Source organism: Protomyctophum bolini (genome assembly GCF_963924005.1).
Source record: "Protomyctophum bolini genome assembly, chromosome: 8".
In the NCBI taxonomy this organism is placed as follows: Eukaryota; Metazoa; Chordata; class Actinopteri; order Myctophiformes; family Myctophidae; genus Protomyctophum; species Protomyctophum bolini.
In genome coordinates this window covers 24,742,965-24,764,600 of record NC_137869.1, presented here as the reverse complement: position 1 = coordinate 24,764,600, position 21,636 = coordinate 24,742,965, and the positions used below count along the sequence as shown (strand labels likewise).

Below are 21,636 nucleotides of genomic sequence, written 5' to 3'. Positions count from 1 at the left end.
CTTTACACGCGTGGGCGTGTGTTGAGGGCGCCATGTCTCCAGGGAACAGGAACAATAGATTCTATTTATTGTGTTTATTTTATTACGTAACCAATTGAAAAGACAACGTACGAAGGAAACAACAACAGAGAAGCAGTCAAGATTCCAAGCCGATGTACACTGACAGACAGCTTTAAGCACTTGAACCCTATCGTCTATCTATTCTGGGGCCTATATAGCATTGGACGAAAAAATTTGTTAGGGACCCCCTGGAACCCCTTCAAGGCCACCCGGGGGTCCCCAGACCCCACTTTGAGGACCACTGAGCTAGTAGATCCCTCTCTCTCTCTCTCTCTCAATCCAAGATAGGAGAGAGTGAGTGAGGACTACGCAAACAACTTCATCTCTTCATTCTCTCTCTCTCTCTCTGCCCTCCAAGAAACAGACTCATACAGACATGCCAGCTTTGCAGAGCTGCCAAATGGCTGGGAGAGGATTTGGTGTGTCTCCCATTCACAGGAAGTAATCAGGCAATTAATGACAAAAAGCCACTACGTCCATTAAATAAGGAGATAGAGGGGGGGGGAGAGAGAGAGAGAGAGAGAGAGAGAGAGAGGTGGATGAGGGCATAAGGAAGAAATAATGAGATAGACAGAGGGGGGGATTAAGAGGTAGATGAAGGGATGACAGAGAGTAAATGAGTGAAAAGCAGTGAGTGAGCTATTCGGTCGAGGTGTCAGTGTGTGTGTGTGTGTGTGTGTGTGTGTGTGTGTGTGTGTGTGTGTGTGTGCGTGCGTGTGCAACAGTGTGTGGAAACAGAACATGGTTTCTATGGCAACTCGGAACGTTTTATTCTTCTTACTTGCTCACTCTTTCTTTAAAAAAACAAATTGAATAGTCGACAAACATTTTTCGTCTTAGTTTTAGTCGAGGAAAACAACACTGCTGCTAAATGCCTACATTGTGCATGGTTGTGGGCGGCTCTGGTCAGCCACTAAGCTGCTGCTTGTCACTCTCCAACATCCAATGAGGCAGTCATTTAAAGCTGTGTCAACTGGAGAGTGAAACGGACTACCTGGTACAGCGGAATGGAAGTCTCTTTCTCAAGTTTCTCTTCCATTATTATTACTCTCAATTTAGTCAAGACATGTGAACATTGAAGATCTTATACAAGCTATACGAGCTCGCAGATCAGCTATTTTCAATAATTCATAATAATCCTATAGATATTTTATCGTCTCTGTCAGGTGGAAACCTCAATCAATGTGTCCAAAATTGTAACTTTTCAGCACTCCAATCCACGACGTCAAGTACCAAATTATAGCAGATTTACAGTACAAGCTCAAAGCGCGTGGCTTCAGGCCATGGTTGGAGCTTGCATATCTGCTACTTGTGATGCTCTTGTGTGACGCTGTAGTATGATCAAGTATAGGTGAAAAAACACACAGAGTTAGAATATGTGAGATAAGAGGTTTCTGCCCGACAGTGACGACACAGGTAGGTGTTTGAATTAACTTAAAGGCCACTTTGAATGGATGTACCGTTGCGAAAAGTACTCTTCTTCCATGTATGGTATGCAGTTCACTGTTCAAAGTAAATCTTAATTTACTCTGAATATGAGCCAGTAGCCGGTGGCCAGACATCACACTGCAGAGGATGTCCTGTTAACGGCCATACGAGCTATCCCTCAGCCTGCGGACACTTTTCTCTCGCCGTCGATAATGGCCCTATAGAGGGGCGGCATAACTCAAGTGTTATGGGGTCTCCTCTGACACGGACTACAGCTCCCAGGGGGCATTAGGTGGCAGGTGACATCAGTGTCGTCTTTAAGCACGCCACTGGCAGGTGATGTCATGGTGGTCGTCTAATTCTAGGTTGCACAGAGGCACTTTTCAGGAGACTTTGACGTTGACCTTGAGTTTTTTCTTCTTTTTTTTTGCCCCTCCAATGCATGGCTTTTTAAGATTACGTCATGTGGCAGCCAAGTCCATGGGATTTTTAATGTACTGTATCTGTATGTTTAGAGCACTTAACGTAAATCGTTTGCCATATAGGTAGCCAAGTATAGTCAGGCTACTAGGGCACTAAAGGACTGATAGCTACCTCATGTGGCTGATATAAATACAGTAGGCGCCCCTCACATGTTTGAGGGGCTTTTAGTGAATATAGGAAACTTCCATCCACAAACATTAAATTCTCTTGACAATGAATGGATCATTAATTTTTACGTCATAGTGTCTGAGCAAATAGGCATAGTATCTCTTTTACCTGATGTACGACGATAAGAGCGCCACTCACTTCACACGGGTGTAATTTTTCTTAATATATTCTGTTAACGTACAGTGCCACCTGCTTTCATAAAATGACTAATCTCATGAGCCATATTCTGCCAGTCTGTCAGCACCATTCACTGCAGCCCTAAACCTGTACTGTTGTTATTTTATGGAATAAACACAGAAGCACCCGGTAGGAAGTAGGCTCAAAACAAAGGGCTGCATGAGCTGATCTGAATAACACAAACATTAAAAGTCCATAGACTTGGCTGCCACATCACGTCATGTCTGAAAGCCCAGACAGACGTTGGAGGGCCTAGCTATAGCAGCCCTCAAAAATAAATAACGACGAGCCCACAACGTGGGCAGACATCTCTGGCAACAATATCAAATGTCACCAAGTTGTATATTATATAGGCTCGGAAGCCACAAAAACACGGGCCTTGAATGAAAGTCTATTGCTCCGGGCTAGGAGAGCGAACGATATGGCCCCGGTCGAACCCCAAGGTTCCACAGCGTGGAGGCTGGACTGGAATGTGAATCACCACCATATATACTGAGGCGGCCGGTCAACGCTGCTAAATAACCCTTAATGACAAAGGTTACCTTGGAAGTTCCCCACAGAGGCCATGAAAATGCATCACAGGGTGGTTGTAAAGAAACCAAAAAGGGGGGGGAAAAGGAAGTGTCATGCGCTGCTTTCAGCCTTTTGCTAAATGCCAGGCTGCATCTCTAGGCCTCATCAATTATAGAGGAGATGGGCCCGTGGTGGCTGGGGGTGACGGCACTGATATCTGCAGCCATAATAAAGCTTGATTTATACTTTAGCGCTGGTGGGAAAAGTACTCACTTTTTTAGTGCAGTATAGCAGCAATACTCTGTTACAAGATAAAGTCCTGAATTCCAAATGTACTTAGTAAAAGAGTACAAAAGTATTGGCATCAAACTACTTAAAGTACCAAAAGTAGAAAGTACAGTACAGTAAACTTCGTTCCTTCCAGAGAGGTACCTATGGATGTCACTCTCTCTGAAGTACTTGGGGCCACTCCCCCGAGGGGTGTGATTTTGCCTTAAGGGGTGTGGTTAACCCACTTCTTTTCACCCACTGTGCAATACAATAGCTGGACAGTAGGTGTCAGGCCACTGTATACACTATACAGCATGTCCCATTTCACTAGTTGCGAATAGAATTGCTCTTTTCTATTAAAACAGTAGATCAGTGCCACAAAGTATGACGTCGCGTTTGCATGGGCAGACGCAAAGACTAATGGGAGTATCATTTCAGGACTAGCTACACGCATCCATTGCGTCTTTGCATCGTCATGTCGCTTGGCTTCCATTGACAATTAATTGTAGACTGTATCTTTGCATCGTCATGTCGCTTGGCTTCCATTGACAATGAATTGTACACTGTATCTTTGCATCTGCCCGTGTGAACGCACCATTAGTGCAGAGCATAAGGCAGGAGGAGGAGAGGAGAGGAGAGGAGAGGAGAGGAGAGGAGAGGAGAGGAGAGGAGAGGAGAGGAGAGGAGAGGAGAGGAGAGGAGAGGAGAGGAGAGGAGAGGAGAGGAGAGGATCTGTGATGTTCTGACGCTTATAAGGAAGTTGCTGCACAGCACAATATGTCTGCCGTAACTCTTTAAAAGAAGAAATTTAATCTTGTTTTGCATTTCTCTTCTATGTCCTCGTCTCGGCATACTGTTAGGAGCGGTTGCTCGGAGGGAGGAGGGGGGTTGCGGGGTGCGGGGGTGTATCTGCCATTTGAAGGGAGGACATTTTTAACTTGGTACTAAAATCTTGCTGCTGCTAAATCCTCCTTAACCCGGAGTCGCATGCATTTATATCGCTGTACTTATTCTCCCATCTAGTGACTAATAGTTTTGCAGGTAGCGCGAACATTTTCTCGGTGTGGAGAAGTTTGTGAGATATAATTTGTTGTGTGAAACAACGCAAAACGCGTCTAAGCCGCCAGATAATCTGACTTTATGAAGAGAGAAAACCACACCAACAAGTTTAATTCTATAAACACATACAGTATGTATCTTGCTGAGTTTGATGTTTGTTTTCAACTCTAAACAGCAGATCTATAAGCTCACAATGCTCTGCGATGAGACACATTGTGAGCTTGTAGATCTTCATTTTAGCTATAGACCACTGTTCCAAACTTTCAGAAACACAATTCTTACATCCTTATATCATTTGACAATTTGGCCAATGTTTGACCAGTTTTTAATAATAATAATAATAATATCTCAAACTTATATAGCGCTTTTCTGAGTACCCAAAGACGCTTTACATGGGGGGGCTTTACAGAGGTAACAACAAATTAAAAACAACTTTAATAGAAAGAAAAGGAAAAAAAACAGTAAAAGCTAAAGAACATTAAAAGACAGTGAAAAGGGTTAGCTAGGGAAGGCAATTTTGAAGAGGTGGGTTTTGAGGGTGGATTTGAAGGTTTGAAGGGTGGGGGCATCTCTGAGTGCCTTAGGGAGGGCATTCCACAGGGTTGGGGCAGCAAAGGCGAAAGCTCTGTCCCCCCACGTACAGTGTAGCCTGTTGATTAATGTCGATGCAGTAATGGTCTATGGTCTACTATCACAATAACTGCAGCCAGCCAGCAGTTATATTGTATTAAAATTGTCACTTTACTGTCATCTGGGGACCCCTCCCAAAAAAAATCATGTGGACACTGATCTAGGATCTGCGTCCTGCGTCCTTTCAAACCAGCAGTGATTTAACGCACCTACAGTTCATTTTCAATGAGACTTGCGTTTCTTCTTTCTGTACGCGCAGAGAAGTCGAGGGGCGACAACGCAAGCGTTTTTTTTACAAAAACGGTCCCGTGAAATTGTCACGCGCGTGTTCGTTTCGTGGACACGACCGCGACTCACCAGACCTGGATTCTGTTTTTCGCTTTTTTTTTTTACGTCTGCGTTGTCGCGCCCCTCATGAGCAGACCTGGAGCAGAGCTCTCGTTGATCCAGGCCACAACGTCTGCGTTCATCAGCTGCCCGTTTCAAATGACCTTTAACACTGTACAGCAACAATAACATGGAGAACACAAGGAGGGCGGGGACTTCTCTCACCTGCAGTGGACAGAGATTGGTCCGTCCTGTCCAAACTGCTCCTTGGTTTTATGCACCTGGCCAATGAAATCGATGAATCCCTCCCCGGACTTGGGCACGCCCTGCTCCGGCCAATCGGTGAACTGGAACTGTCTCACGGTCCTAGACTGGCCGTCCTGTGCAGAAGAAGAAGACAGGACGAGAGAGAGAGAGAGAGAGAGAGCGAGAGAGAGGCGTTTTTTGTCAGCCTTTCAGAACCACTGAATGAAATAGACATGGTTATATATAGTTTAGTCAGTGAAAAAGGTAGACGACGACACATTCGTCGTAGTTTTAGTCGGAGACATCAACGCTGATACACACACGCGCACACACACGCGTGCACATTCATGGGTGTGCGTCGTTCATGTCCTGACGTGTTCTTGCTGGTGCGTGTGTGAGCGTCAGAGAACACTGCAGCCGCCATGTTAAAGCTGATCAATAGTCTATCAGCCTGGACAGCAGCCCAGACAACATGCTGGCTGAGATAATGCTGCACTGATCGATGCACACACACACACACACACACACACACACACACACATACACGTGCGCGTGTGTGTGGAGGGAAGAGAAGGGTTTCCTCACTCAGTTTCAAACTAAGAATATGACAGTGAATGTTCCAATGCATTAACCACTTAAAAATCTTCTACACGGTAAATGGTATGAAATGGTGCATTTCTATAGCCTTTATCGATAGTGCTTTACAATGGGCATGACATTCACACACGCACACACACACACACACACACACACACACACACACACACACACACACACACACACACACACACACACACAAATGATCAAATAATACAAGAAAGGTTTCTTGTATTATTTGATCATTTAATAGGCCAATGTTTTACCAGCTAGGTTTTATAGTACAGTTTGTGGTATATTGTGAAAATAGCAGATCTACTCACGCCTAGCGATCAAGGGCATCATCATTTGAAAGCCTACCCAATATCGGCTAGCCCCTCTTATGCCCAGCTTTGTGTGTCTGTGTGTACTATACGGAATATGACGATGTATGATGATAAGAGCACCCCTCACTTCACACGAGTTAACTTGTGATATATAATTTATGAATATTTTTTTTCCAATAGGTGCGGCCTAGACAGGATCACACAGCAGGCCAGTTCGGAACGAATACCAGGCTTTCCTCCGTGGTAGAACGTCTGCTCCAGTTTCTCTCTCCTCACCTGGGGACCAGGTGAGGACAGAGAAACTGGAGCAGACACAGTAATCCTCTGCCACACATCACAGCCACATGGGAGTGAGGCTCTGGGTGGTTCACTGTGTCAGGCTTAGCATAGCATAGCAACCAACGCATATTATGAATATTCATTCATTGCAGATTCACCGCCACTATTTACGTTACGAGACATGAATGCAGTGTGTTATTATTGTATATAAAACAAAACCTTATTATTATTACCTCATTTAGTTCTGTAAACAAACATTAAGGGCAATGTTTTCGTCAGTACTATAGCTCTTATCCCTAAACTTCTTTGTCTTTTTTACTATTTTGTAAAACATTTTTGAATAGTTCAAACAGCCGATCTACAAGCTCACAACCTGTCGATGTAGATTGACTAGTGGAACTATTTGAAAATGTTTTCAAAATAGTAAAAAAATAAAAGGCAAAGCAGTTAAGCACGGCAAAAAAGGGCCCTAAAAGTCCATAGACTTGGCTGGCAAACGATTTTTGACAAACAGTAAAAGCCCATGGACATCATGCCATTTGACATCATTTCACCCCTCAAAAAGAAAAGTGTTTGTTGTACCTGCTCTAATTCGATGAGCAATGCTGCCTACAGTACTGAATTAAAAGGTATGTTTCCTCTCTTTCTCTGTCTCTCTCTTTTAATCTCTTCCCCTCATCTCTCGCTCTCTCTCTCTTTCTCTGTTCCATTTTCTTCCCGGGTCTTTGTTTTATCATCCGACAAACATTTTGCCTCGACGAGAGGGATTAAAAATGAAAGAGGGCCAAAGATAACAACAACAGCACAACAAAGACAAGCGGAGAGAGAGAGAGAGAGAGAGAGAGAAGAGGAAGGAGGAGACAAGGGGAGGAGCGAGGAGAAGAGTCAGAAGAAGTATATCAGAGGAATTTTAACACACAACCCGAGGGCTCGCCGTGCGCACGATTAAACTCGAACTGGCTCGAGAGTCGACGCGTGCAATCTCTGTAGCGCTGCTGCACGCGAGCGCACACGCCCGGCAGACTCATTCCTTGACGCACACACAACACACACACACACACACAATCACGCATACTCCCCAGGCTTGTGATATTATGTGAACCATGCATGCAGAACACACATTATATTGTACCATGTGAGTGAGCACATGCTGGAAAGTAGTACTCACACCTACACACTTCATTGACTTATCTGTGTACGACGTTCACACAACACATCATTTACCCTTCATCTAGCGCCCTCTACATCCCTCCGTCAATAACGCCTCTCTCTCTCCGTCTCTCTCCCTCTCTCTCTCTCTCTCTCTCTCTCTCTCTCTCTCTAGTCTATATCATCCCTAACTCACTCGTTCTATTCTCCCATTTAAGTCTTTCCATCCATTCCCCAAGTAGTCTGTCTCCCTCCATTTCTCTCTTAATTTCTCCCTCCCTCCCTGCCTCAATCTCTTTTCTCTCCCCCCTGTCTGTCTGTCTCCCTCTTTACACACTCTCTCTTTCTCTCTCTCTCTCTCTCTCTCTCTCTCTCTCTCTCTCTCTCTCTCTCTCTCTAATTAGTGATTTCAGTTATATCTGTGTGAACACAAATACAACTTTGATCACTCAATGCTAATTAACTATTCTGTGCCCTGACACTAACACTGACCTCAGCACATGACCACGCTCTCTCTGTCTTAGTGCGTGCGTGCGTGTGTGCATGCATGCATGCGTGCAGGACAGGGGTGTGCATACGTATGCATAGTATTATTAGTCTTTGTGCAGTCATGAGAAAGGCTCCAGGGTTGGTAAATGTGTGTGGACATGTTGTGCAGTGTGAGCGTGTTTCTGTGTTGGAGACACAAAATGTAGACACAGGGGAATTATTATAGAATTAAATGAGTGTGCACATGCGTGCGTGTGTGCGTGTGTGTGGATGCACAGTGATGGAGCACCAGCTTAAACAGTCCTTATGTCTAATCTCCCCACTGGGGCCGGTGCAGAGAGGGCGTGCGTGCGTGTGTGCAGAGAGGGCGTGTGTGTGTGTGTGTGTGTGTGTGTGTGTGTGTGTGTGCGTGCGTGTGTGTGCGTGTGTGCGTGCGTGCAGTGTAATGCAGGGTTTTAGGACCACCAGGAGGAATGCTAACTAGCTGCCACAGTGTTCAGACATCATCACAGATGATGTCTGAATGGCTTTACACAGTTCAAAATGGCCTCCGTCACTCACTGCTGAAATGCACTCGGCTGCCCATAATAACTAGCACTGGATGAAGGCATTTGAATAATAAGACGCCTCGCAAGCTTGTAGATCGTCTATTTAAAAATATATTATATGACAAGGTTTGGCCAATGTTTATGGTAAAGTTGGTTGATTACTTTTGATACAGTAATGGTCTTTTTCTTTTCTTTATTTCCGCGGTCTTAAAAGTCCTTAAATTGTCACTTCACTGTCATCTGGGGACCCCCCTGGGGGTTCCGACCCGCGGGTTGAGAACCACTACTATTGACCGTTAGTTCTTACAGAGCTGCGGCTCTGTAAGGAAATACAGAATGCACACACACACACAAACACACACACACACACACACACACACAGGTATACGCCTTCCTAAACCTTACCCTGGCGTCTGTGACCTTGAACTCTCGGAGGATGTACTGGGGCATGTTGTACTCAGCCATGGGATCCACCACAAAGTACTGGTACCTGGCCGAACGCTCCGCGGGCCAGTACTGATGGCACTTTTCCTGTGAGGGAGGAGGACACGTTCAGCACCATCGCCCACTATGTTCAGCACGACAATAAAATAATAATAATAGTGTGTGCGTGTGTGCGCGTGCGTGTGTGTGCGCGTGCATGTGTGCGTGTATTCGTACCCGTCCCATCTCTCTGAGTTTGGTCAGCATGACTACGATAGTGGAGTTGTTCTCCCAGAGCATCCTCCAGAAGTCCTCTGTGGTCTCCGCCAGAGGACCCTGCGTGGCGATGTACGCCTTCTGCTGCCTGCAAACACAAAGACAAACACGTAACAAAGGTTAGTGGAAACTAAGGTAGGGCGATCTGGAACACAATGGTTTAAACACCACAGGGAAACTGTTAACACATTATTTGCCCTTTTAATCTTTCAAAATGGCGACCCAGGATGCCCACTTTTTAGACCCACTTTTTGAAAAAAGAATTCACCAAGACGTCCACAGACGTCCTGGGCACTACATGCGGTAATTCATAGGACGTCTGTGAACGTCTTGGGCACAAAATGTGTTTAACAAATAAAATATTTTCTGAATGCATGGCCAGAGACAACCAGGCATTACCTCCGCAGACCACTGGTTGAAAACCTGTGTACTAAAACGAAGCAACTAGATGTTTACCCAGGGTAACTGGACTAAGCTCAAGAACTTGTTTACAGCCAGGCCCTGCTCATAGAACATTTCATAGGTTCAATGCCTTGTTCAAGGGCACTTCAGCGGTGGTAATTTTAACGTGCCGTTCCGGGGATACGAACCAACCATCAAGACCGCTCCGCAAACCATTCGGCCACCGCTGCCTTAAGTGCTCCTGCCCGACCCCTTCCTTACCTGTATCCATCGATGAAGCTGGCGTTGATGTAGTCCGAGCCCTCCAGGCCTCTGATTGGCTGCAGGCACACGCGTGTGGTCTCGTAGGGCATGATGTTCACCAGTCTGTTCTTGAACTTGTTGCAGGGAAGGTTGGCGCTGATGAACCGCGACGTATGGGCCTTGGAGTTGGCCAGGCGCTGTGGAGGAGGAGCGGAGAGAGAGAGAGAGAGAGGGGGAGAGAGAGAGAGAGAGAGAGAGAGAGAGAGAGAGAGAGAGAGAGAGAGAGAGAGAGAGAGAGAACGGGGCAAGAATCAGAATCTGGTATGTTCACGTCACATGTGAGGGATTCATCATGACGTAAAATAGACACTGATGTAAAATTCTCCATTCATTGGAATTTATGTAGGACAAAGTTTGTGCACATACAGTACACAAAAACTGGACATATAGGCTAAATAACGAACGATAATCATATTAGAGTCATACCAGATGTGAGCAGAGAGGGACAGAAGAGGTCAATTAGGAAAGAAAGGAGTGAAATATTGGATATAGACTGATAGATGGATGTTAGCAAAATAAAAACTATTTTTAGAAGATGTAGACATGCAGCTGGAGATGAACTGATGGAGAGAGGAGAGCAGAGACGATCAGAACAGACATGAAGAGGACAATAAGAAGGGGTCGAGGAAGTGGTAAAACTATGTATTCAAATGTAAAATGTAAAATTACTCTGTTACCAGTAAATGTCCGGAATTGAAATGTCCCATTTCACAAGTTTTCCAATGAATAAAATGTCTAAAACAGATGTGACACATTGTGAGGCTGTGACTCATGTGAGCCTAGGCTGTAGATCAGCTATTTTCAAATAGCCAAAATATATACAGTATAGGGCTGAAGTGGTTATACTCCTACTAATATACTGTATATATATTTTGTCTTTCTTTTTTTTCTTTCAAATAATTGGAGTATAAGTACAATATTTGCCTCTGAGATGAGATTCAGTGGAGTAGAAATAAAAGTACAATACTTGAGTAAATGTACCTAGTCATTTTGCACCACTGTTTGGGTGTAGGGAGGGAGGGAGGGAGGGAGGACGTAGAGATGACAGAAGGCAGATAAAGACAGAAGAGAATATTAACGACACAAAGTAATAACGCAGGCGTCCTTCTAATCTGATCCAACACGGCTGCATATATTGATGACGGCACACTTACACGGGCAGGCAGGCATTCTTTCTCATAAACAAAATGATTGGAAAACAGTTCAACGATGCAGGTTTACGTACAGGTTAATACCCTCGTCTTTGGACCTGCAAGGACCCAAATACTACCAAGTCCTGTGCAGTCTCCGTCTTAATAGAGACACAAATACCAAGCACAGAATGCACTTCACTTCATATCTCATTTGATATTGGATTATTGGATAGCGTCGCTGTCTGGCAGAAACCAGCCAACTCCATTTTCTCCATAAATCATTGCTATTGAACACCCTTAAATAAAAAAGTGCTTTTGACAAAACCAGCTAAATCCATTGGACCCTCAAACTGTCTGCTAAAGCAGCTAACTCCACCCCCTCTCATGTAAGTATCTGACAATATACTGTATATAGTCACAATACCAACTTTGATGAGGCAGTATTGCGTTGTTTTAAAAAAAGATATAAGGTTTTCTTCGGATGAAGAAAAACACAGTGTCCAATCTAATCTCTTTATAAAAACAAAGCAAGCCATGGAATCTATCGTGCGTCTTTTCCCCCACGCATAGTTGTCTTTCTTTAACTCCTTCTGAACAGATGCAATATTCACATGTTTTGGTTTTGCAGCTGGCGGGGTTGCACGGGGTAAGATTTAACGAGGGGAAAAGATGTTACGATTTAGAGCAAAATAACAAGCTTTCTCAGCACAAAATAAATGTCTCTTGCTCGGAGAGAGAAAGAAAGCGTGGTGCCATATTGGCTGCTGAGTGGTGTTTTGTGTGTTGTTGGCTCATGGACCGGCAAGTGGATGTTTGGGCGGGCTGGACAAAGACAGATACAGAAATTGAGGTTTGCTTTAGTTGCTTGCTGGTGTGTCTTGCCGAAAATAGCATAAATCCAAACTCGAAGCCACGTTTACTCAACAACGGCCTCTAGAGAAAACAGCTAAATAAAATATCACATGCGCCTTCTGTTTAGACGGCAACGCCGTTATCGGGGGTTGAAAACGTAACATAGTGAAAAGCCCTTCCAGAGTGGAAATCTGTGAAAACGCTCCGCCTGGCGTCTCCACGTAAACGAGCAAAACGGTGAATCCACAAGACGTGTGACATCGTGGGTCACGTCGGCTCTATGTTTGATGCAGAGCAGCATTGTTCCTATAGGATCACTGTTGCGCCTCCGCCTATGGAAGCAGCCTCTACAGACTGTTGTCTAAAAGTGGCCTCAACTTCTCTATTCAGCGTGCAAACACCAGCATTCACTGATACCGTCGCTGTCGGGTGGAAACCCTGTATGTTCCAACACCATTACTTTTCAGGAAATGGAAATAGTTAAAACATGGGGACGCAGATGACCGTGTGACCTCCTCTTGTATGACAAAGTAGAACATTAAATGACCAAAAAATAAAAACATGAAACATGAGATATGTGATATAAGGTTTCTGCCCGACATCAATGATGTACTAATTAAGCTTTTGCAAGCAAAGGCAAAACTGGCTTAGGGCTCACCATAGCCCTGACTTCACCCCTTCTTCATCTTTATGTATCTATCCAAAGCATCATGCATCTTTTCCAGCAGGCCCCCGCAGGACTATTGCAACAACATGCAGTATGCAGCAGCATCCAGCATACTGTACACACAGCATACAGTACCGCTGTAGCAGGACTAGTGCAACAACATACAGTATGCAGCAGCATCCAGCATACTGTACACACAGCATACAGTACCGCTGTAGCAGGACTAGTGCAACAACACACAGTATGCAGCAGCATCCAGCATACTGTACACACAGTACAGTACCGCTGTAGCAGGACTAGTGCAACAACACACAGTATGCAGCAGCATCCAGCATACTGTACACACAGTACAGTACCGCTGTAGCAGGACTATTGCAACAACATACAGTATGCAGCAGCATCCAGCATACTGTACACACAGTACAGTACCGCTGTAGCAGGACTAGTGCAACAACATACAGTATGGAGCAGCACAGTGTACCAAAACAACACACACACACGCACGCACGCTCGCACGTTTCATCAACATCAAGTATGGCTCTGTGAGAGAATGCATCTTAATTTACTTCCACATTGGCAGTGGTGGAAAAACTACTTAAGTAAGTAAAAGTATCAATACTGCAATGTAGAAATATACTCCGTCCTGAATTCAAAATGTACTTGAGTAAAAGTACAAAAGTATTGGTATCAAACTGCACTTGAAGTACCAACCGTAGAAAGTGTTCATTGTGCAGAAGGGGACCTTCATTTCACACACTTGAGTACAATGAAGGCTACTTAGTTACTTTACACCGCCATGTGTGCGTGCATGCGTGTGTGTGTGTGTGTGTGTGTGTGTGTGCACACGTGTGTGTTCGTGGTTCAGCCACTGCTCAGTGCTTCTCTCTCTCTCTCTCTCTCTCTCTCTCTCTCTCTCTCTCTCTCTCTCTCTCTCTCTCTCTCTCTCCATCCTAAAAATGTACCCGTCGTCTCTGTGTCATTCTTTCCTCCACAGCTCGTCCTCTGTGTCACCTCCTCGCTATGTCTGATTGGTCGCTTTTGGAGCCCGTCCAAACTCTCTCTCTCATCCCTCTCTTCTATTCTGTCCCTTTGATCTGGGTTTCACACACAGGTTTCCTGGACAGCCATGAGAGGGACCTGGCAACGCGGAACACTGGAACAGGCACCTCAACACAAAACACCACAACACCCCAAAGAGCTGCATGGTGGAACCCATCCAACCTGGCAACCCATTCTATAGCCAGCACAACACACAGCATACACAACCTGAGCAGACCTTGTCGGTTTAATCACTTTCAAACCTGGCGTACCGTATTCTGGGCATGTCATTATAGAGAGGGGGGGGGGGATTTGTCATGAATAGTCCCGTCGTCGTACGATGTTGTTGCCGTCAGGGAAGAAAGCTCTTATCTCCATATTTTAACTTTTTGTGTTTTCTTAAGTTTTTTCGTATTAATCCATTTTGGACTGAGGTCGATTAAAAAAAAGGCTTCTAAATGTTTAGAACACTTTCCTGGGGGTCTTGATGTGTGTAATATGTGGTTTTAGATATTTTAGATTTTTAGCAGTGAGCCCTGCATGTGTCTCTGATGTCATCGACACTGGGCTCACTTCCTTCCTGGACTACAATTCCCATAATGTATTGTGTCCAGGCCAGTTTGCCTTCATTGATAATATCAAGTGAAGATAGTCAGGCCAATGTGGCATGCGCCTGGACCGCTAGGCCAGCGGGCGCCCCAAGGCTCATTATTTTATATTACATATCACATTGTGTGACATATTCTACATTTCTAAGTTCCTAATACAGGAGAGTGGACTGGAGAATGAGCCTGTCTGCTATTCTTATTTTAATGATCACAGTTCTGAGCCCTGCGAGGGCTAAACGTACGCCCGTCAGACATGAATCCACCTGTTATTTTAAGACGCTATAGCCTATAACCCTGAACTCCCCAAACTCTCTCCAGTTAGCATGAGACAATCTGGAAGAGTGACAGCAAAAATATGAGAATATACACGAAATTCGACTGTGCCGTGTGTGTGTGTGTGTGTGTGTGTGTGTGTGTGTGTGTGTGTGTGTGTGTGTGTGTGTGTGTGTGTGTGTGTGTGTGTGTCTGTGTGCGTGTGCGGTGTGCGTGCGGCGTGTGCACCATCTTCGCGCTTATGCTATTCATGAGCAGATGGCAGAGAAGTCACTCTCCAAACCTTTTTCCTCTTTCAAACAGCTCTTTTTCCTGTGCTGTCATCTTTCTCTCCATCTCAGTTCCGCTAGCTCAACACAGCTGGAGGCTACACACATCCCACAAGTCCTCCCGAGTAAGATGTCCAAGTACGACACCACACCCCCCCCCACCCCCTCATCTCTCACCACCACCGTGCTGAATTCTGCCGACTCACCTCCTCAGTGCGGCTGAGACCAGCTAGCATACAGTCGTCCCTTTGTTCGTTAGCGAAGCGTCCCTCCCTCCACTTTACCCTGCCACTCTCTCCCATTTGTCATTATCAGCCATTAATTACTTCTCTCTCTCTCTCTCTCTGTGTGTATGTAATGTTAATGTGTGTTTTCCTGGGTGTGGAAGGGGGTCAGATGTGATGTCGTGATTGTCGTGATCGTTAGACTGCAGTCTCTCACAAATCACCTGTGGTGTCCTTTTTTTCTGTCTCTCAGTTAATTTGTGCCTCCACGCACCATGCTTTTTTCAATTTAACAAGGCATTTCGCCTTCAAACTGAAACCTTTGTTTAAGCACAGAATGGATTATATAACCAGCTTCTCTTTACTTAAGCACGTTATTCCAAATCCTCACCAAAGAACAGTTACAGTGCAGGGTGCTTATTGATTAAATATTTCCCTTTCTGGCTTTCTGTAGGGAAGAAAAACAAGACAAAAGGAATGACTGTGCTGTACGTGTGCCCACTACAGTAAGTGGCTTCAATAAGTTAAACAATAAAAGTATATCTGACGCGATTGCAGTAGCACCAATTCCCTTTAGATTTGCGTTGCCTGAACTGTTTGAGTTGCATGCTTGGAGACAAAAAAATTAAAATAAATAACCTGCCAAAAACCAGATGATCAAGGACGTTTTAATCTGCATTCTGCTTACCGGAGGCTGAAAAGGATTAAATATTTTTGGGAAATCAACCTCTGTAGGGTTTGCTCCTCCACATCTTTAATAAGCCGTCTTCTCCTAAAGCTCCAGGGTAAATGGATTGAGGATCAGAGAGCCCATTCAAACGTTGAGGGCACTTGATACCTCTGATCGCCCTTTAACAAACAAGAGCCCCTCGCTCTCATATACTTCTAACAGTCATCTCATCCACTCTGCTTTTCAAGGTCCCTTCATTTCCTCACCAGGTCAGACTCAGCCTTGGAGGTCTGTTGGTGAACTGCGTCTCCCCCTCCTCCCCTCCCGCGTTGTGGAATGAAATGTTCTCAACTTCCACCACATTCACTCCTTCATTACTTTCTTTCTTTTTTTCAATTCTTTTCATCTTTTTCATCATCCCAGCTTTTCCTTCCTCCTGGATTTAGTGCCAAGCCAGATGGGCCGCGGAGGATTTGAACCCCTTAATCTCCACGGTGGTAGGTATAGGAGTTCTTATACCTGCCCGAGTGCCCCCTTCAGTTTCCTTTTTCTCAACCTGCATGGTTACATTGTCCTGTACAGTCAGATCCCTGTCTGAATGAGGTACGGATCAACCCGCTCACCATCACCAGACACCAATGTCTGCTTTACATGTGAGTCCACAGTCCAGAGACTGCAGTCCAGAGGCCCCTTAGCTTAGTCTTTAGCTATACTAAACACGATGACAAAACAAACTCCATAGACACGTATAAACCTATACACCCAGGTCACTCAAACTCCACTTTTGAACCCCTGCACACCTGAACTCCCATATAGTTGGTTTCAAACTGACTAAAACAACAACCAGGCTAGTTATAATGTCCAGTGCTAGTAAGTAGTAACTAACTACGAGATAAAAAAAATGTGTATGCTAACCTTGGAGTGCAATACTCATTTATTTTGTTTGGTTGATTTGGTTGTTGTAACTGTTTTGTTTTGTTGTCTTATGTATTTTTTCTAAATGGGTATAATCATTAATCATTGTGCTAAACTGGTTGATCATGCCAACCACAAGACACAATCATTATAATAAAAATAAGACAATAACCAACTGTCATTGACAAAATGCGTAGTGTGAAAACATGTTTGATTCCAAGCCCCTTCATCTCACTCACATCAAACCAGCTGTCTTGTTCAACTATACACTTTTTAAGCCTGGAGGCCTTTCTAGTACAGGATATTTAGTACCTTATTGCCCCTCATAACGTCTACCAGAAGAGGAGAATTGCAGCTGTCTACACAAAATATAGCACCTCTGTAAACACTGGAGTAACCGCATGCTTGTGTCAACACTCTGTCAACACTCTGCCAGATCAGAGACGATGTGGGAGGACAGCAGTTCTAAGGAGGTTTACAAGGAATGAATAATCACACATATTAAAGTATTTCCTAAATTCCCCACAGTCCCAAAGCTGACCGGACGTGTCCGTGGGTTTTGGCTCGTCTCCCGGGCCTATAGCAACATGAGAGCGTTTGTGGGCTCTCTCTTGTTTGTATGTGGTTGTACATCGTCTTTTTTCCCCTCTTCACTATTATTTGAAACAAGGCTTAAGCTGTGAATTCCTAATGTACTTTCTTCATTCCTAGAAATGTAGCGTGGAGTCAAAAGTTACAATATGTGTACAAAAGGGAGTCTACTGTACCAACGCGCCTCAAGTCTGAAACGGCACAAGGTACAAGGACATGAGGTGCATTAGGTAGAAGAGACTGGAGCAGCACGGACATTTAGAGCCATTTAACCCCGACCTCCCAGTTTCAGAGTGGACACCAAAAAGGCCACCGTCTGGTCTAATATCGGATAGGGGAAAATCGGAATCAGATCGGGAGCACAAAAAAACATTATCGGAAGAGACCTAAAATACGACTCAAAACTAAATGAAACTTCATTCAAAATCCATGACGAAGGGAAAACAAAATAAAAAAAGTCGCCGTCCAAAATAATATGAACCACTGCGGGCGGACTGACCTTGAACTCCAGCTCCATGCCGGTGACGTGCTCTCCGCTCTCCACCTGCGCCAGCTTCTGGATGTAGGAGTAGAGGGAGCGCGCCGCCACCTCGGTGCTGCCGCACGCCACGGCCTCCAGCAGCGCGTCGTGGATGAAGCTGTACTGGTCCTCCGTCTGCACCATGTAGTTGCGCTGCGCGCGCATCAGCGTCACGTGGCCGTAGATGTCGGCCGTCTTCTCGTGCTTGATGCGCTCCAGCATGGCGTCGATGACGATGAAGCAGCCCGTCCGGCCCACGCCCGCGCTGGACAAGGAGACAAAAGAGAGGTCAAATAGGCCCACGCCCACGCTGTATGCCGACAGGAGGGAAGAGAGGGCGTTTAGGCAGACGCTCTTAATCCATTTTGGACTGAAGTCGATTAAAAAAAGGCTTCTAAATCCTAACATTTTTCTGAAAAACCCATGTTTCTATGTCAGTGGTGCATGCTCAACCTTTGAGGACCCCCAGAATTATCAGTATTTGGCCGCAGACCCCCATCTGAAAATATGTTGTTCCAGGGACCCCCAGAAGCAAATATTAGTTAAAAATGTTCCCTCTGAAATATATCTTCAAAGATTTGCGCCACATTTTCACGACTTTTCAAAAATAGCAGACCTACTGTAGATCTGCTATTTTTAAATAGCTAAAGTAGAACCTAATGCTTAAAACACCAACAGGGGTTCCCGCCCGATTTACAGCAAGTAACAATTTGTGCAAAGTTATGTGCCTATCGGGACATAACTCAAAGTTATGTGCCTATCGGGACATAACTCAAAGTTATGTGCCTATCGGGACATAACTCAAAGTTATGTGCCTATCGGGACATAACTCAAAGTTATGTGCCTATCGGGACATAACTCGGACGGCGCTGAGTCTGCGCAAACAGAACCTCACAACACTCGGCAGGTAGAATCGCTCGCCTAAGCTACGGATCGCCAAAGACACAAAGAATTGGACATCTGCGTTGCTATAAGCATGAGACCCGAAGAGTGAACATGTGTCTTATTTGCCCCCACTTCATATTGATGTTTGGTATTGACCATTTTATGAAAACTTAGGCCTGGTCGGCCGTCGGGGACAGGCCTACCAAAACTGTTACTCTTCAGGATTCAAATAGCGAACTCACTAACATTGTATTGTATCGATATCGCAATATTTGGCTTACATACCGAGGTATGAAGTGTTGTCCATATCGTGCAGCCCTATTGTGTATCTGCTACTTTTGACGATTTTGTGTGACACTCTGGCACGATATGTAGGGCGTTAATTTACGAGGGACAAAAATGGAAATGAGAGGTTTCAGCGACAATATCAGCTTGACAGGAAAGAAATGTTGCAGATAAAGCCTTGCATCAAAGGACACACGAGAGAGAGAGAGAGAGAGAGAGAGAGAGAAACAGAGAAACAGAGAGAGAGAGACAGAGAGAGAGAGAGAGAGACAAAGACGCGCGACAACAAGGCGAGGAGGAGATGGGACGACGGAGCGTATAAGCCCGACACAAGCTGTCATCACATTTCACTTCTTTACTGTGCATCTGTTCCTGTTACACCGCACCGGACGGCTCTTATCGACGCAGCGGAAGAAGGTTCCAATTTGAATAATCCCATTGGGGAAGAGATAGCGAATAGAGAGAGAAGAGGGACGCAAAACAAGATACGGAGAGAGAGAGAGAAAGGCTATTACCAAAGCTTTGAGATGGAGAGAGAGAGAGAGAGAGAGAGAGAGAGAGAGAGAATAGTCCAGGCAGGAATTGTTTGACCAAACAAATTGATGCATAGGACAAAGCTGATAGAGAGACTAAGCGTGCGTGCGTGCGTGTGTGCGTGCGTGTGTGCGGCACTGTGTGTGTGGCACTGTTGGATGAATATAGACTTGGACTGTAAAATCCTTAATGCACTGTAAAAGTCTAAATTTAACACAGGGAGTGTACAAAATGGACCAGAAAGGGTCCATTGGTGCACTAAATGAACACCCAGGGTGTTCCTTGTGTACAGTACATCACAGGTCGACTCCAGAGGGGAAACTGTACAAGTACTTTTGTTGGCACGGGAGGTGAAAAAAACAAACAAACAAACAAAAAACCCACTAACAGCAGAGCTTCTGGAACGGCAGGTCAATGCCCCAGCACAAACATCCTGCATCTTCTTTATGTCAATTCTGCTTTATTTGGAAAGTACACAGAGAGTAGGGAGAGCGTATAGTAAAATAAGAACAGAGTCCTCTCCTCGGGTGTGTGTATAGTTTCAATGGCGTTCCGTTTCCCCTGTGCAGCTCAATGGAGCGAGTGCACACATCTCTAGATGTGACATTGCTAGATTTAATTAGCCGCACGGAATAAATGCATTGAAGAAATCGTTGCCGTCGGAGCCGAAACCTTGTACTGTATCTCCATATTCTAAAAAAATACTATGTTTTGTGATGTTGTTTTTTCTGTAAACCCAACGCCCTACTTGATCACAGCACTACACAGCATCACATTAAAAAACATCAAAAAGTAGCAGATCCACAGGCTGGAAACATGGCACGCTTTGAGCTTGTAGATCTGCTATACGCTTGCCATCTTTGACTTTAAATCCTGAAAGGTCACATTTTTTGGACATATGAGGTTTCCACGCCGACGGAGACGGAATGCAGACAGATGGATCCATTGCATAACACTTGTCATTGTTCCAAAAAGAACACCAGCACTCCCCCCCCCCCCTCCTCGCACATTGCACTGCTGTGTGACATTGCTATAGCTTTAATTAGTCATACAGAATAAGGGCATCTATAGAAATACAGACACATAGACAATATGGCCTAACGTGCATAGCATTGCAGATAGCACTGCTGTGTCGTGACATTGCGCCTGCAGCTTTAACCCTCTAAGACCCACGGTTGCTTTTTAGCAACAATTTTATTTTAATTTTTTTAATTAATTACTAAAAAAAATATCTTTTTTTTCTGTTCTTTTTTCACCTAAACATCATCAGTGATGTTCATTGCAATGCCATTTCAATGCCATTGGTCATGATATTTGCATATAAATACCCCCCCACAGAGGCTGAAATTCACACAAATTAAAAATGTCTGGACTCTGTGCGATTTTGAACATTTTTTAACCTAAGACTTTTGACCTTTACCCTAATAAAAGTAGGTACAATAATTTTTTATTTTTTTTATTTTTTTTACATATTTTTTAGTCTTAGTCCTAGTAGTACAAAGTAGTAGTAAGGTTGAAATCTATTTTTTGCAAGTAAATTAATGCGGGTGTTAGAGGGTTAACCAAATTAAGTCGTATATTATGCTTTGTTGTGCGCTGGAGTCACGCCGCAAAAGAAGATCTGCTATTTTCACTAAACCTGCTCTTTTACTGTACTCATTTGTATAGGTACACGTATTTCCAATTTTCAGTTATTTTACTTAAGAGGCAAATATTGTACTATATTCCACTATAATTATTTGAAAACGTAACCTACTATTTACTTTGTAGATTTTGATGATAAAAACATACCGTAACAACTTCAGACCTACTGTATATATTTCGCTCATTAGAAAACAGCTACATGAAGCTCACAATGTGTCACGAGTGTGAACTTGACACATTTTGCGGAATGGGACATTCTAATGAGTACATTTTTGTTACTTTAAGTATATTTTGTACTTGTAACTTGTTGTTATAATTCAGATGGGGGCGTCCACCGTCCAGGACAACATACATTATTCATTTTGGAGTGGAGAG

General features: G+C 44.4%; 1 protein-coding gene across 4 annotated transcripts in view; it reads right to left on the bottom strand.

Moving 5' to 3' along the window:
• ptprsa (protein tyrosine phosphatase receptor type Sa) overlaps nt 1-21,636 on the bottom strand; it is a 254,365-nt gene that overhangs the window by 3,455 nt on the left and 229,274 nt on the right. For all 4 annotated transcript variants that reach the window (XM_080770974.1, XM_080770973.1, XM_080770972.1 and 1 more), the window contains 5 exons: nt 17,893-18,178; nt 10,112-10,290; nt 9,410-9,536; nt 9,155-9,280; nt 5,341-5,495 (listed from right to left, as the gene is read on the bottom strand). In XM_080770974.1, coding sequence (XP_080627100.1) covers nt 5,341-5,495; nt 9,155-9,280; nt 9,410-9,536; nt 10,112-10,290; nt 17,893-18,178 — 873 coding nt within the window. The remainder of the gene's footprint in view (nt 1-5,340; nt 5,496-9,154; nt 9,281-9,409; nt 9,537-10,111; nt 10,291-17,892; nt 18,179-21,636) is intronic.